The following is a 17,965-nucleotide window of genomic DNA, read 5'->3' on the forward strand; positions in this document are numbered from 1 at the left end:
CAATTGTTGTGGAACTTGCAAGCGTATTTCTTCATTTTGCTCGTCGACGGTGTAATATATTGGGTTGGAGTCAATAACCAGGCGACGTGATGAAGTTAGGTCTCTTTACTGTGGGCTTCAGAACAGACTCTAATACATGTTCCTTGACTGCACTTAAATGTAGAATATATTTACATTCTATTCTATTCTAAGTACAGTAGATGGCAGTATTGTCCTGTTTAAGAGGGGCACAACATTGCTGAGTCAGGTTCTCATGTCTTGGGAGGTTTTCGGGAGAGGCGCTGAATTTCGTGAGTCTCCCGGAAAATCTGTGAGGGTTGGCAAGTATGACTGTAGAGGACGCCCGTTCTCATAAGAATATTAAAGCCAAGGAAACCGCGCACATTATTTTTCAGAAAATCCAGCGGTATCTTTGGGATACAGCTTACGAGTTTTTCCGGACACAAGCTGTCTTCCGTAGCATATGTCGTTAATGTTTTGACCATAACATCCGGTCTCACTCATTAGCGTGCAGCTAGAAAAGGGCCATAACTTTGTTTTTGCAACCATAGAAGCAAAGGCTGAAACTTGTATCTGATTCTACTAACTACTTCTTGCAGTGTTTTTCAACCTTTTTTGAGCCAAGGCATTGTCTACATGCCCCTAAAGCTGACCAACATGCCGGACTGTAGTCAGTTGGAAGCGTGTCTTAATGAAATTAAACAATGGATGTCCGCTAACTTTTTGCAACTTAATGCCAAAAAAACGGAAATGCTGATTATCGGTCCTGCTAGACACCGAACTCTATTTAATAATACAACTTTAACATTTGACAACCAAATAATAAAACAAGGTGACTCTGTAAAAAATCTGGGTATTATCTTCGACCCAACTCTCTCCTTTGAGTCACACATTAAAAGCGTTACTAAAACGGCCTTCTTTCATCTCCGTAATATCGCTAAAATTCGCTCCATTTTGTCCACTAAAGACGCCGAGATCATTATCCATGCGTTTGTTACGTCTCGTCTCGATTACTGTAACGTATTATTTTCGGGTCTCCCCATGTCTAGCATTAAAAGATTACAGTTGGTACAAAATGCGGCTGCTAGACTTTTGACAAGAACAAGAAAGTTTGATCACATTACGCCTGTACTGGCTCACCTGCACTGGCTTCCTGTGCACTTAAGATGTGACTTTAAGGTTTTATTACTTACGTATAAAATACTACACGGTCTAGCTCCATCCTATCTTGCCGATTGTATTGTACCGTATGTCCCGGCAAGAAATCTGTTCAAAGGACTCCGGCTTATTAGTGATTCCTAGAGCCCAAAAAAAGTCTGTGGGCTATAGAGCGTTTTCCGTTCGGGCTCCAGTACTCTGGAATGCCCTCCCGGTAACAGTTCGAGATGCTACCTCAGTAGAAGCATTTAAGTCTCACCTTAAAACTCATCTGTATACTCTAGCCTTTAAATAGACCTCCTTTTTAGACCAGTTGATCTGCCGCTTCTTTTCTTTCTCCTATGCCCCCCCCTCCCTTGTGGAGGGGGTCTGGTCCGATGACCATGGATGAAGTACTGACTGTCCAGAGTCGAGACCCAGGATGGACCGCTCGTCGGGACCCAGGATGGACCGCTCGCCTGTATCGGTTGGGGACATCTCTACGCTGCTGATCCGCTTGAGATGGTTTCCTGTGGACGGGACTCTCGCTGTTGTCTTGGATCCGCTTGAACTGAACTCTCGCGGCTGTGTTGGAGCCACTATGGATTGAACTTTCACAGTATCATGTTAGACCCGCTCGACATCCATCGCTTTCGGTCCCCTAGAGGGGGGGGGGTTGCCCACATCTGAGGTCCTCTCCAAGGTTTCTCATAGTCAGCATTGTCACTGGCGTCCCACTGGATGTGAATTCTCCCTGCCCACTGGGTGTGAGTTTTCCTTGCCCTTTTGTGGGTTCTTCCGAGGATGTTGTAGTCGTAATGATTTGTGCAGTCCTTTGAGACATTTGTGATTTGGGGCTATATAAATAAACATTGATTGATTGATTAAAAAAAATCCAGAGGCACACCACCAGCCGAAATCATTAAACAATGAAACTCCGTAGAAAATAAAAAGTAGTCCCAATTGTTGGATATGACTTTAAAGCATAACCAAGCATGCATCACTGTAGCTCTTGTCTTAAAGTAGGTGTACTGTCACCACCTGTCACATCACGTTGTGACCTATGTTGAGTTTTTTTGCTCAATCAAGAACATTTAAGTTATCTTTTTTTGTGTGGACAATGTTGATTGTCATGTGATGTACGGATGTACTTTGTGGAATTACGTCTCTGCTCCACACGCTGCAAGTCTTTGCTGTCGTCCAGCATTCTGTTTTTGTTTACTTTGTAGCCAGTTCAGTTTTAGTTTCGTTCTGCATAGCCTTTCCTAAGCTTCAATGCCTTTTCTCGCCTTTTGTTTATTTTTGGTTTAAGCATTAGACACCCTTTTACCTGCACACTACCCCCCGTCTGTCATCTGCATAATTTGATCACGAAAAACCATGTTCCCGACATCTACCAAGCAATTAGCTACCGGCTGCCACCTACTGATATTGAGGAGAATAACACCTACTGTACAATCAACAACACATTATTTGCATATTACAATTACTGTTTTGCAAAAAATATTTTTAAACCCAATAGGTGAAACTACATAATCCCCCACGGCACACCAGACTGTATCTCACGGCACAGTGGTTGAAAAACACTGACTTACTGTACAAACCCCGCTTCCATAAGAGTTGGGAAATTGTGTTAGATGTAAATATAAACAGAATACAATGATTTGCAAATAATTTTCAACCCATATTCAGTTGAATATGCTACAAAGACAACATGTTTGATGTTCAAACTGATAAACATTTTTTTTGTGTGCAAATAACCATTAACTTTAGAATTTGATGCCAGCAACGCCTGACAAAGAAGTTGGGAAAGGTGGCAATAAATACTGATTAAGTTGTGTAATGCTCAAGGATGGGGTGAGGTCCATCAATTTGTAATCAAATTGTCGAACAGTTTTAGAACAACATTTCTCAACAAGCTATTGCAAGGAATTTAGGGATTTTGCCATCTACGGTCCGTAAAATCATCAAAAGGCTCAGAGAATCTGGAGAAATCACTGCACATAAGCGATGATATTACGGACCTTTGATCCCTCAGGCGGTACTGCATCAAAAACTGACATCAATGTGTAAAGGATATCACCACATGGGCTTAGGAACACTTCATAAAACCACTGTCAGTAACTACAGTTGGTCGCTACTTCGGTAAGTGCAAGTTAAAACTCTACTATGCAAAGCGAAAGCCATTTTTATCAACAACACCCAGGAACGCCGCCGGCTTCGCTGGGCCTGAGCTCATCTAAGATGGACTGATGCAAAGTAGAAAAGTGTTCTGTGGTCTGACGAGTCCACATTTCAAATTATATTTGGAAACTGTGGACGTGGTGTCCTCCGGAACAAAGAGGAAAATAACCATCCGGATTGTTATAGGCGCAAAGTTCCAAAGCCAGCATCTGTGATGGTATGGGGGTGTATTAGTGCCCAAAGCATGGGTAACTTACACATCTGTGAAGGCCCCATTAATGCTGAATGGTCCATACAGGTTTTGGAGCAACATTTGTCATCCAAGTAACGTTATCATGGACGCCCCTGCTTATTTCAGCAAGACAAAGCCAAGCCACGTGTTACAACAGCGTGGCTTCGCAGTAAAAGAGTGTGGGCACTTACCTGGCCCGCCTGCAGTCCAGACCTGTCTCCCATCGAAAATGTGTGGCGCATTATGAAGCGTAAAATATGACAACAAGACCCTGGACTGTTGAACAACTTAAGCGGTATAGCTCGGTTGGTAGTGTGGCCGTGCCAGCAACTTGAGGGTTGCAGGTTCGATTCCCGCTTGTGCCATCCTAGTTACTGCCGTTGTGTCCTTGGGCAAGACACTTTACCCACCTGCTCCCAGTGCCACCCACACTGGTTTAAATGTAACTTAGATATTGGGTGTCACTATGTAAAAGCGCTTTGAGTCACTTGAGAAAAGCGCTATATAAATACAATTCACTTCACTTCACTTAAGCTGTACATCAAGCAAGAATGGTAAAGAATTGCACTTTCAAAGCTTCAACAATTCGTTTTGTCAGTTCCCAAACGTTTATTGAGTGTTGTTAAAAGAAAAGGTGATGTAACACAGTGGTGAACATGCCCTTTCCCAACTACTTTGGCACATGTTGCAGCCATGAAATTCTAAGTTAATTATTTGAAAAAAAAAAAAGGTTATGAGTTTGAACATCAAATATGTTGTCTTTGTAGCATATTCAACTGAATATGGGTTGAAAAGGATTTGCAAATCATTGTATTCCGTTTATATTTACATCCAACACAATTTCCCAACTCATATGGAAACGGGGTTTGTATGCCGTGTTGGAGTGTGACAACACAGAAAGTGGAGTGCAATTTATTTACGTGACAGCAGCCTTTTCCAGAGAATATGTTTATTAAGTTAAAGTATACGCTCTCAGTGCACACACACACACACACACACACACACACAAAATAAACAGTGTCCTACATAATCTCAATACATTTGAAATGAGAAAAGGGAAAGAAAATAAAGACTTGGGTACAACATGCAGAGCATCCAAAATCCAAGCTGCTGGTTCGTGGGCATCCTGCTTGTGTTCATCTGTTGTAGAACTGCGAGGTGACCCAGGCCAGCCCCCACTTCAGATTGGTGAGCATGAACTTCAGAGCTTTGGTCCACTGCTCCTCGGAGTTGAACTGAGTCTTGATGGAGTAGGAGCCGCCGCTGCCGCCCGTGTCCTCGATCTTGCCTTTCTCCACGTCCATCCTGAGACAGGTACAATCTCCAATTATCACTCTGTGTGTGTGTGTGTGTTCCTGGGGCTCAAAAAAATGGGCGACCACTGCTATAGGAGATCTACGACTTGTGCTCATGTTAGAATAATTGTATCTAAATTATCACAAATCTTTGTGTTACATTGAGTTCCCGGCGAGAGGACAAAAGCTGTCTTTGAACCTACTAACAAGAAGGCTTGTAAAAATCCACTGTGTAGGATGGGAAGCAACATGGTGTTCTGTTTCTTTCTTGTATTGTAATCAACAGAAAGATTTTGTCTTGACCCAAGAGCTACTAAGCGAAGCGAAGAGGAAGCAGGGCCCGACTCCCCTCAAGGGGACCTTTTCTGACCTTTTCTGTGAACTCTTTCACAAGCTTTTCTTTGAACTGTTCTGTAACCAAAGGCGATGGCTGTGTTTACGACCCACGTACCTTAGAAACGGCTGTTGCCATGTAATCAGGGAAAGTCCAAATAAAAGAGGTGGCGTACAATCTTTCGCCAGAGCATGCAGAGACACTGTATAAGTGTACAGTGTCCAGGCGCCTCTCCTCAAATTGAGCCAAATTGAATTTGGTCTCTGTTTAATTCTTTGCTTCTTGTCTTGTTTAATAGATGTCATCAGTGTTTAAACCTGACAGATATGCTCATCTAACCTGTACGGGAGACAGAAGCCAGTGTCGCCTTTTTCCACCTCTTCTTTAAACTGCCGCACGCAGTCCAGGAAGGCCACCATGGCGTGGTCAAATTTATTGTCCCAGAAGAACCTGAGGCCACCAGAACAATACAGTGGAAGCTCCTGCAGACAAAAATGGCGAGAATAAGAACATGGGCCTGAACGGGGAATTTTGAACGGCTTATAATGACCTTTGCCTTATCGGTCAGCGACTCCAGGTATGAATGATTTCCATACGGGACCAGACGATATCTGTGGAGTTCAGGAAACATCGGTACAAACATACAATCAAACACAAGACTTCCATCCAATATGGATTAAAAGTGATATTGTCAGCGAGGTATTAATGATGGTTAGAAGTGGTGGCACCTCTGGAAACGCAGCCCCATTTTGTTGGCCAGAGCGTGCAGCAGCAGGACCGTCTGACCCCAGGCCGCGTTTATCTCGTTCCACTCCACAGGAACGCTGGGAAGTCGACCCAGGCGGAAGTTGTTGATGGTTCCGAACTGGCCACTGTGCCTGGACAGGAAGAAACAATTGAGGCATACAATTGTGTACAGTGGACAGGAAATAGATCACGTGTGAGGATGAAGAGGTACCACAGATTTATCCATCTATCCATTTTCTACCACTTGTCCCTTTTGGGTTCACGGGGGGGCGCTGGTGCCTATCTCAGCTACAATCGGGCGGAAGGCGGGGTACACCCTGGAGAAGTCGCCACCTCATCGCAGGGCACCACACATTTATTTTGAACTAAATTTTCTTGTTCAGGGGAACATTTGCAGAGAGTTAAGTCTTTAATGTACAAATTCCAATCCGGCTTCAGAACTAACCACTCCACTGACACATGCCTTCTCTATCTGACCGACCACATCAAACATGAGGTGGACGCGGGCAAATATTGCGGCATGGTCATGCTGGACATTCAGAAGGCCTTTGACACCGTTAACCACGCTATACTGTTGGATAATCTCCGAGCAATCGGATTCGACGAAACCTTATCGAGCTGGATGCTACCTTACTTGGAGGGGAGGAAACACGTGGTAGAGGTGAACGGCACCTTGTCCCCTCCCCTCTCAGTAAGCTGTGGAGTCCCCCAAAGCAGTATACTAGGACCTTTACTGTTCCTAATATACGTGAATGACATGCCATCAGCATGCCACTGTGAATTGTTCCTGTTTGCGGATGACTCGACCCTGCTGGTATCCGACAAGGACAAGTCACAGGTGGAACAAATCCTCAGTGCTGAACTCCTCAATATTTGCACCTGGCTCGCTGACAACAAGCTATTCATACACTTAGGTAAAACGGAATCCATCCTATTTGGGTCCCACATCAAACTTAAGAAGGTCAGTGACTTCACTATAAAAGTGGGTGGCATTGTTATCACCAGGAAGGATGAGATCACCTACTTAGGTTCCATTCTAGAGGCTAATCTTTCCTGTGATAAAATGGCAACCAAGGTGATCAAAAAGGTCAACCAAAGAATGAGATTCCTCTACAGAATCTCCTCTCTGGTCAACAAAAGCACCTTGAGGATTCTAGCAGGAACTCTCATTCAACCCTTCTTCGATTACGCTTGCACCTCCTGGTACCCCAGCACCTCCAAAACCCTCAAATCTAGACTCCAAACATCCCAGAATAAGATAGTCCGGTTACTTTTAGACCTCTACCCCAGATCACACCTCAATCCAACCCACTTCTCCAAAGTGGGCTGTCTCAGGGTGGAGGACAGAGTAAAACAACTTGCACTGAGCCTAGTCTATAAAATCCGCTACACCTCCTTGATACCGAAGTACATGTCAAACTACTTCCTTAACGTAAATGACCGCCATAACCACAACACCAGGGGGAGCTCCACAAACCACTTTAAACCCAGATTCCGATCTAACAAAGGTCTTAACTCATTCTCTTTCTATGCCACATCACTGTGGAATAAAAGTAAGTGCATCTCTATATTCCTTCAAAACCGCTCTAAAACAACACCTCCAGGCAACTTCAACACTTTACTAATACCCTCCTCCATTCACATCCCATCTCCCCGGATTATAAACAACTCAAATGTACTTCTAATGTATATACTTGTTCTTATGCTATCTGAACTCACTATGTTCTCTGCTGGCTGTACATATCCTACCAAGTAAGACCTACACTGTTTCAATGTCCACATTTCTCTGGTAATGCAATTGTTGATGACTGAAGTTCTGATATCAACCAAAGCTCCTCATCCCACCCCCCGGATTGTAAATAATGTAAATAATTCAATGTACATACTATGATGATTAACTTGTGTGATGACTGTATTATGTTGATAGTATATATTTGTACCATGAATTGTTTAACGTGGACCCCGACTTAAACAAGTTGAAAAACGTATTCGGGTGTTACCATTTAGTGGTCAATTGTACGGAATATGTACTGAACTGTGCAATCTACTAATAAAAGTATCAATCAATCAATCAATCAAAACTTGGCTTCTTCCTCACTGAGTAGAAATAAAAACAGAAGCACCACACTCCGTTTGGCAACCGTCTACATAACAGGTGTGTGCTGCTCTTTTTAGGAATGTGCAGCAAAAGCACAAGTCAAAGATCCTCAAAACAACGGCATCTCTATGCTGCTTTGAAGGATCTGCATCAAGAACGTCAATCAAAGATATTTTATATGACAGCAGTGCTGTGCTGTTTTAGGAATGTGCTGCAAAAACAAGAGTCAGAGATCGTCTATACAACAGGATGGTTATGCTGTTCCACACGCTATTGTGAAGTGAAGTGAATTATATTTATATAGCGCTTTTTCTCTAGTGACTCAAAGCGCTTTACATAGTGAAACCCGATAACTAAGTTACAATTATTATTTTTTTTTAAACCAGTGTGGGTGGAACTGGGAGCAGGTGGGTAAAGTGTCTTGCCCAAGAACACAACGGCAGTGACTAGAATGGCAGAAGCGGGAATTGAGGAAGAAGGATACTGAGTTGCATCCCAAGAACACCACATCTACTGTGAAGCATGGGGGTGGAAACATCATGCTTTGGGGCTGTTTTTCTGCTAAGGGGACAGGACAATTGATCCGTGTTAAGGAAAGAATGAATGGGGCCATGTATTGTGAGATTGTGAGCCAAAACCTCCTTCCATCAGTGAGAGCTTTGAATGGTTGAACAAATACTTATTTTCCACCATAATTTACAAATAAATTATTTAAAATTCCTACGATGTGAATTCCTGGATTGTTTTTTCACATTCTGTCTCTCACAGTTAAAGTGTACCTATGATGAAAATGACAGACCTCTGTCATCATTTTAAGTGGGAGAACTTGCACAATCGGTGGCTGCCGAAATACTTTTTTGCCCAACTGTAGCTGGTTTTGGGAATATTCTGCAAAAATGACGCAGCAGTGCCGCATGATGCCTTTAATCAGTTGAACCGGTGTGACTTACCAGTAGGGCTGTCACTATAAACGCAGTATTACCATTATAAATAGAAATTATCGTAAAAGCGTGATTGATAACACTTTGACAAACAACTCGCAGACAGGTGACTCATTTACTGGAGACGCAAGCTACCACGCTCTAGCTTAGACGCTAATATTAGTACATGACCTATTAACGTTTTTCTCCATTAAAAAACAACACTTCCTAATCCAAACACATTGTTGTCTGAGCAATTAAGATGGTTTAAAACCTATAAAACCTTTACAAATTCAAACGAAAGGATAAATACTACAGATGTTCGACAATGGCTTTTTTGACGATATCCGATATTCCGATATTGTCCAACTCTTAATTACCGATTCCGATATCAACCGATACCGATATATTTACACTCGTGGAATTAACACATTATTATGCCTAATTTTGTTGTGATGCCCCGCTGGATGCATTGAACAATGTTACAAGGTTTTCCAAAATAAATCAACTCAAGTTATGGAAAAAAAAAATGCCAACATGGCATTTTTTTTTAACATGCCTCAAAACAGCAGCTTGGAATTTGGGACATGCTCTCCCTGAGAGAGCATGAGAAGATTGAGGTGGGCGGGTTGGGCTGGGGATAGGGGTGTTAAGGTGGGGGTTTAGGGGGTGGCAGGGGTTTGTATTGTAGCGTCCCGGAAGAGTTACTGCTGCTAGGGGTTCTGGGTATTTGTTCTGTGGTGTTACGGTGCGGATGTTCTCCCGAAATGTGTTAGTGAAGTGAATTATATTTATACAGCGCTTTTCTCTAGTGACTCGAAGCGCTTTACATAGTGAAACCCAATATCTAAGTTACATTTAAACCACTGTGGGTGGCACTGGGAGCAGGTGGGTAAAGTGTCTTGCCCAAGGACACAACGGCAGTGACTAGGATGGCGAAAGCGGGAATCGAACCTGCAACCCTCAAGTTGCTGGCACGGCCGCTATACCAACCGAGCTATGCTGGATAAGTGATCTTCCAGAATTATCCACACTGCCGTCGTCATTATTGTTTGGTATGGGTTCACTGTGTGGCGCATATTTGTAACAGTGTTAAAGTTGTTTATACGGCCACCCTCAGTGTGACCTGTATGGCTGTTGACCAAGTATGCCTTGCATTCACTTGTGTGTGTGAAAAGCCGTGGATATTATGTGACTGGACCGGCACGTAAAGGCAGTGCCTATACGGTTTATTGGCGCACTGTACTTCTCCCTACGTCCGTGTACACAGCGGCGTTTTAAGAAGTCATATATTTAACTTCTTGAAACCTATATTGATAATTTCCAATATTACATTTTAAAACATTTATCGGCCAATAATATCGGGCTAGCGATATCATCGAACATCTCTAATAAATACAAATAATATACATATTAATGTATAACATATTTCCTCTGCCATAAAAGGACATTGTGCCTATTTACTCATTGTATTTATTTTTTTTAATACAATGAGGACGTGTGAATGAGGACCTTTTGAGCACATTCAACAATACCGTGCTATGAAATTGTTATATTGTTACATCCCTACTGTACTCACCAGATGTGAAAAGTGGCGTTGAAGACGTTGGTTTTCTTGAGTCGATCCAGTTGAATCTGGCAGTAACGCATCTGGTTGTCGACGCTCTTCAGCTCGTCATCCAGCTCCAGCTGTTGACGTTTAAACTCGCTGTACTCCTTTTGGTACCTAAAACACACACACGCGCGCAACAAATCTAACTTTCTGACCACGTGTCCCGTTATAAATGTTCCTACTCACTGCAGCTCTTCTGTTTCCAGCTGCTGAGACTGTACGCGGCTTTGGGCCAACTCCTGGGCCACAGAAGCTCTCTGCTCCTCCACGGCCTCCAGCTCCTGGACCAAAGACGCCTCCTCATCCTTCAGCTGCTGCAGCTCCGTCAGCAGCGTCTCCTCGTCCTCCACCTGCAGCTGAGACAGCAGCTCCAGACATTGCCTGAGGACGACATATTGAAGTCCACATTAAGTCACCTGCAAAGGTAACCACCTTATTGTGGAATGAAGTCATTTTATCACATTAAAAAAACAGAGTAAACAAACTAGAAAATAACTAATATATGCAGTTAGATATAACTGAAGTATAGTATACACAATGTAAAATCAAATTAATTGTTAATAGTAAAATTGAGTAATAAAGCAAAATTATACGAATCAAAATAGATGCAATTAAATACATAACTGTGAAATATTAGAAGTACTGAAATAAATCAATTAACATCTGAATCTTGATCTACAATCCCTGTTTCCACATGATTTGGGAAATTGTGTTAGATGTAAATATAAACGGAATACGATGATTTGCGAATCATTTTCAACCCATATTCAGTTGAATATGCTACCAAGACAACATATTTGATTTTCAAACTGATAAACATGTAGTTTTTTTTTGCAAATCATTAACTTTGGAATTTGATGCCAGCAACACGTGACAAAGAAGTTGGGAAAGGTGGCAACAAATACTGATAAAGTTGAGGAATGCTCATCAAACACTTATGTGGAACATCCCACAGGTGTGCAGGCTAATTGGGAACAGTTGGGTGCCATGATTGGGTATAAAAGCAGCTTCCATGAAATGCTAAGTAATTCACAAACAAGGATGGGGCGAGGGTCACCACTTTGTAAGCAAATTGTCGAACAGTTTTAGAACAACATTTCTCAACGAGCTATTGCAAGGAATTTAGGGATTTTACCATCTACGGTCTGTAAAATCATCAAAAAGTTCAGACAATCTGGAGAAATTACTGCACGTAAGCGATGATATTACGGACTTTTGATCCCTCAGGCGGTACTGCATCACAAACCGACATCAGTGTGTAAAGGATATCACCACATGGGCTCAGGAACACTTCATAAAACCACTGTCAGTAACTACAGTTGGTCGCTACATCTGCTGTAAGTGCAAGTTAAAACTCTACTATGCAAAGCCAAACCCATTTATCAACAATATCCTAAAACGCTGCCGGCTTGGCTGGGCCTGAGCTCACCTAAGCTGGACTGATGCATAGTGGAAAGGTGTTCTGTGGTATGACGTGTCCACATTTCAAATTATATTTGGAAACAGAGGACGTGGTGTCCTCCAGAACAAAGAGGAAAATAACCGTTCGGATTGTTATAGGCGCAAAGTTCAAAAGCCAGCATCTGTGATGGTATAGGGGTGCATCAGTGCCCAAGGCATGGGTAACTTACACATCTGTGAAGGCACCATTAATGCTGAAAGGTACATACAGGTTTTGGAACAACATATGTTGTCATCCAAGCATCGTTATCATGGACGCCCCTGTTTATTTCAGCATGACAATGCCAAGCCACGTGTTACAACAGCGTGGCTTCGTAGTAAAAGAGTGCGGGTACTTTCCTGGCCCGCCTGCAGTCCAGACCTGTCTCCCATCGAAAATGTGTGGCGCATTATGAAGCGTAAAATACGACAGCGGAGACCCCGGCCTGTTGAACGACTGAAGCTCTACATAAAACAAGAATGGGAAAGAATTCCACTTTCAAAGCTTCAACAATTAGTTTCCCCAGTTCCCCCCAAACGTTTATTGAGTATTGTTAAAAGAAAAGGTGATGTAACACAGTGGTGAACATGCCCTTTCCCAACTACTTTGGCACATGTTGCAGCCATGAAATTCTAAGTTAATTATTATTTGCAAAAAAAAAAAAGTTTATGAGTTTGAACATCAAATATCTTGTCTTTGTAGTGCATTCAACTGAATATGAGTTGAAAAGGATTTGCAAATCATTGTATTCCGTTTATATTTACATCTAACACAATTTCCCAACTCATATGGAAACATTCTTATTAAATACATATTTATAGAATTCAAAAATATGTTATTAGGCCATCTATGGCTTACTCGCTGCACGTGTACGTCATACGACAGCAGCCCATAGGATATTTTGTAACCAGTAAACTGTTTTGAAAAGCATTTACCATAATAGTTATACCAAATAATATATTGCGAGAATCGGTTTGAATCAGAGAATCGAGTGGAATTGAAAATCAATTCTGAGTCGATTGGTATTGAATCCAATCATGAGTTGTTTTTTAAGAGAGCTTTATGGGCGGAATACTGTACTCCCATTAGCTGCATTGTTAGCCACTCCATACCTGTTGTCTTTTACGAATTAGAATACATTAAAAAAACTGTGTTGTCTTACATTGGGATTGTGAATGATAGGCAAAATTCCCCCCAAAATTGCAGGTCTCCTTTAACGTACAAACACAGAAATTATCCCAAAAAACATTAAAACAAAAAAGACAATGAGGAAAATGCAGAAATTAAAAATGCTTAATGTTTAAAAATATGAAATAGAGACAATTATTTAGCTTGTAATATAATAAAAAGTACAATTAACAAATTAAAAAACTTACAACTAAATATAACTATACAATATACAACATTTAATTCAGTACACTCAAATATTAACTAAAAGCACTAATTTTTCCAAACAGGTAGTAAGTTAGTGATAGAAATATACACAACTAAATATAATAAACTATAAAATATAAAAACAAGAGAATATACTAAAATCAGTCAGTATTACTGCATTCATATTTAAATATGACACAAATCAGATACATTTTTAAAAAATTAACCGTTTTAAAAATTACTTTTTGTGAACTATTTCAAAGTATTTTGCTGGTTTGCTTAGTTTTTTTTTTTTTTAATTAAATTCACACACTTTAACTGTGTCAAACTCTCGGTGAAACGCTCGGTGTCAGCCGACAGAGGACACAACTGGAAACAAGATTTAAGACTTGACACAGGACATGATGGAAATCAAGAAGGGGTACCACAAAAAATACTCCATGAATTTAAAAAAGAAATGAAAGAAGAATGGAAAGATATGAAAGAAGAAATTAAAGAAATGATGGGTGGATGGAAAAAAGATATGAAAGAAATGAAAGAAGAAGTCAAAGATATGAAAAAATATCTAAGAAAAGCAACAACAGAACACAAGATGTGAAAAGTCTGCATCAAAATATAGAAAGTCTGCAAACTCAGAACAACACCAGGAAAAATGAAGCCACTGAGATGTTCCAACAAATGAAGACCCTTCAAAAAGATATTTGCACTACTGATGAAACACTCATTGCTTACAACCATATCCTATTTAAAAACAACAGGAACTATATATAATGTCATTTTAGTAGGTAGACATATTTACGTTGCATTTTACTGTTGTGTTTCCTTTTCTTTTTGTCTACGCATGGGAGAGTGCGAAACAAAATTTCGATTCCTTTGTATGTCTTTACATCTAAAGAAATTGACAAATAAAGCTGACTTGACTTGACTTGAAGATATGCGCCAACAAATGAAGACCCTTCAAGAAGACAACTACATGCTGTGGAATATCATAGATGAAATGGAGCAGGATAAACGAATGAATGATATCATCGTGACAGGGCACCGAATTAAACCAAGATCCTATGCGAAAACTGTGAATAATGAAGGTGAACCAGATTAAATGGATCTTGTCTCAGAAATACAAACTTAGGGAAAATTTAATTTAAAACATTTGTACGCATGCACAACACTTAAGACCTTCAGTATATCAGTATGTGGAATTAAATTATGGAATGGATTAAGCAAAGCAATCAAACAATGTACTAATATGATCCACTTCAAGAAACTCTTCAAACTGGAAGTGTTTACAAAGTACAAAAAAGAAGAACCAAGATAAACCTTCTAAATTTATTCACCCATTCATTCTCAAAATAATCTTATCTCATCGTATGGATAATACTTCACCAATTATTTATGTATTTATTTTTATTGTGATTACTTATGGAATATATTGTGATTACATTGAGAACAGGAAGTGAACAAAAAATTTAGCAACTGTTATGTAAAAGAAAAGGGGTAGGATTAAATAAGATCTGCTTCTTCCTACTCCTTTTCGAACATGTTGCAAAGAGAAACTGGGAATTGTGATGTATCATGTTGCATGCTTGCATGTTCCAAATAAACTTAAACTCAAACTTGTTGACATGAAATTATAGATAAAAACCATGCATTCATTAGAAAAATGTTAATGTACTTAAAAAAAAAATCTGGAATGAAACATAAATATTAGGGCATATTTAATGCACTCTATGTACCACAAAAAAGAGACTGTTGAGCTCACTTGTAATTCTGACATTCATTCTCCGTGATGTTGAGCTGTGTGTCCAGGTTGTCCAACAGCGTGTCGGTGCATTCCTCACACAGCGGATGGTCCACGTCTGTCTGACCGGACATGATATCAAACAGGTCACTTGTCACCTAGAAAGGACACATAAAATTAACACATAATCCCCTGTTCACTCCTGTATTTTATTGCGTAAAAAGACGCTATATACTTTCAGTCTGCGGCTTAGATTTTCCATGGTGCCTCCGTCTGACGCGTCTCCTATCAGTGTGAAGCTGTTGGCGCTCTCTGTGGACATCATCCTGCTGAGAAAGCCAAGATGTAAACGTCCATCCATTTATTATGTGGAATGATTGGGTGGTTTTAAAGGCCTACTGAAACCCACTATTACCGACCACGCAGTCTGATAGTTTATATATCAATAATGAGATCTTAACATTGCAACACGTGCCAATACGGCCTGTTTAGTTTACTAAATTGCAACTTTAAATTTCCCGCGAGGTATCCCGTTGAAAACGTGGCGGAATGATGACGCTTATGTTGACGCGTGCTTGTAATGTTATTGGTTGAAGCGGACATTTTATCCCAGCACCACTCACGGCTAAAAGTCGTCCGATTTAATCGCATAATCACACAGTATTTTGGACATCTGTGTTGCTGAATCTTTTGCAATTTGTTCAATTAATAAAGGAGACTGTAAAGAATAATGCTGTTGGTGGAAAGTGGTGGATTGCAGCTGCCTTCAGCAACCAAAACACAGCCGGTGTTTCTTTGTATGTTGTGAAGCTTTACTATGGAACAGAGCGGTCAAGCGAAAAATGTTTCTCTACCACATGTCGACCGGCAGGTTTCGGTGAGAAAATTGTGGTAATAAGTCGGCTCTTACCGTTAACATGAGCTGAGTTTGTGTCGTTCTTCCTGCAGCAGCCGTTAAAGAGGCAGCTGCGACTTTCTTGGCTCCTCCATGGCTTCACTCAGAGACACTGGCGGTCACCACACCCCTCCGACTTTCAGGTATGACTTTACAATCTCACTAAAACACTAGTAACACAATAATCAGATAAGGGATTTTCCAGAATTATCCTAGTAAATGTGTCTAATAACATCTGAATCGCTCCCACTGCCCTCGTCTTTTTTATTTATTTTTTATTTTAGTCCTTCACTCACTTTCCTCATCCACGAATCTTTCATCTTCGCTCCAATTAATGGGGAAATTGTCTCTTTCTCCGTCGGAATCGCTCGCGCTGCTGGTGTCTATGATTGTAATCAATGTGCAGATGTGAGGAACCCTCACACCGGTGACATTACGCGCACATCGGCTTCTACTTCCGGTACAGGCAAGGCTTTTTTATTAGCAACCAAAAGTTGCGAACTTTATTGTCGATGTTCTCTACTAAATCCTTACAGCAAAAATATGGCAATATCGCGAAATGATCAAGTATGACACATAAAATGGACCTGCTATCCCCGTTTAAATAAAAAAATCTCATTTTAGTAGGCCTGTAAGTGCTCACCGTGCAGGTGGGATGTATTTCCTGGACACCCCATCTTGCTTGTTTTCTGCAAAAGTCTCCTGCGGTCAAGATAATACAATATTTTCAAGCTGGATTCAATGTCCTTTATAACTTTTATTTTATTTTTTTTATTGTTTACCTCTGTTGTTGTCTCTCCTTCACTGCTGTCTGTCTGCTTGCTGGGAGTGACAGTCACCAAAGGAGCTGAGGGGAACATGCACAAGCCTCACATGATAATATATGTTGCAGATTTATCAAACATAAGTATTGTTTGTCGAAAGGCATACCAATAAGTTCGTGGATAGTGACCCTGTCCAGCACGTTGAAGGAAGTGTCCAACTTAAGAGGCTGGCAGCAGCGTTGACACACGAAGCTAACCTGCATTGTTGTGCTCGACGTCTTGGAGCCCTCCATCATTCGCTTTCAATAAAACAATAAAAAGTTCCGCATTAATCAAACACCGTAGCCACTAAATATGAGATTTGATCAGACTTCTCACTTGCTAGTTGGCGTGTTCGCTACCCCCGACTCAGCTAGCGGCTACATGCTAGTTAAAGATGTACGGTTACCTTGGGTAAAGCGTCCAAAATCCACTCCGGTGACAGTTACTTCATAATAAATATGTCAAAGTCACTTTTGAAAATGAGAAATACATCTCAAGTTAATAGAAAAATTACAACTAAACAGTGCGTGCCTCGTACTTCTCTACTTCCGTATTGATGTTTACGTTTTTTTCTTCGTTTGAACAGAACAAAACAAGAATACAACATTGCCCCCTAGTGGTTGATGAAATACCATCGAAGTTGTTTTTTCCCCCAAAATTTAATGACAAAATTAAAGTTGCAGACAGGTTAAATATGATTGTATATACATGATTTATTTATGATAAAATGTGCACATATATATATATATATATATATATATATATATATATATATATATGTATATATATAATATATCAGGTTCAAGTTTATTTGTCCATGCTCTTCAGACATTGCATACAGTGGGATCCAAACACTACTTGCAAAATCTAATACACTAATACAAAAAAAAAAAAAAAAGAATAGCTCTGATGTACATTAATTACAAAACAATTAAGTTGCACAATAAGTCACAGTAGTTATGGTAGATGTATCAGTACAAGTAGAAGTACAGTAGTCAAATACAGTACCAGTGCAAGATCTAATAGTATTACAATATATATATATATATATATATATATATATACAACTATATATATATATATATATATATATATATATATATATATATATGTGTGTATGTGTGTGTGTGTATTTATATTTTTATATATATA

At 40.4% G+C, this 17,965-nt stretch overlaps 1 protein-coding gene across 3 annotated transcripts; it reads right to left on the reverse strand.

Annotated features, from left to right (window-relative positions):
• Positions 1–4,485: 4,485 nt before the first annotated feature.
• Positions 4,486–17,406, reverse strand: becn1 (beclin 1, autophagy related). 3 transcript variants are annotated; one of them, XM_061909639.1, is made up of 12 exons: positions 17,220–17,406; positions 16,938–17,070; positions 16,790–16,854; positions 16,651–16,709; positions 15,348–15,441; positions 15,134–15,270; positions 10,746–10,940; positions 10,527–10,673; positions 5,911–6,060; positions 5,733–5,793; positions 5,522–5,664; positions 4,486–4,858 (listed from the first exon to the last, which is right to left on the reverse strand). In XM_061909639.1, exons 2-12 carry the CDS (start codon positions 17,065–17,067, stop codon positions 4,690–4,692), a joined length of 1,350 nt encoding a protein of 449 aa, XP_061765623.1. In that variant the 5' UTR covers positions 17,068–17,070; positions 17,220–17,406; the 3' UTR covers positions 4,486–4,689. The 3 variants fall into 3 exon arrangements, with proteins under 3 accessions (XP_061765623.1, XP_061765624.1, XP_061765622.1); XM_061909640.1 differs by having other exon boundaries at positions 15,348–15,438; positions 17,150–17,406; XM_061909638.1 differs by having other exon boundaries at positions 17,150–17,406.
• Positions 17,407–17,965: the final 559 nt, after the last annotated feature.

The sequence above is a fragment of the Nerophis ophidion genome, linkage group LG08 (assembly GCF_033978795.1).
Source record: "Nerophis ophidion isolate RoL-2023_Sa linkage group LG08, RoL_Noph_v1.0, whole genome shotgun sequence".
In the NCBI taxonomy this organism is placed as follows: Eukaryota; Metazoa; Chordata; class Actinopteri; order Syngnathiformes; family Syngnathidae; genus Nerophis; species Nerophis ophidion.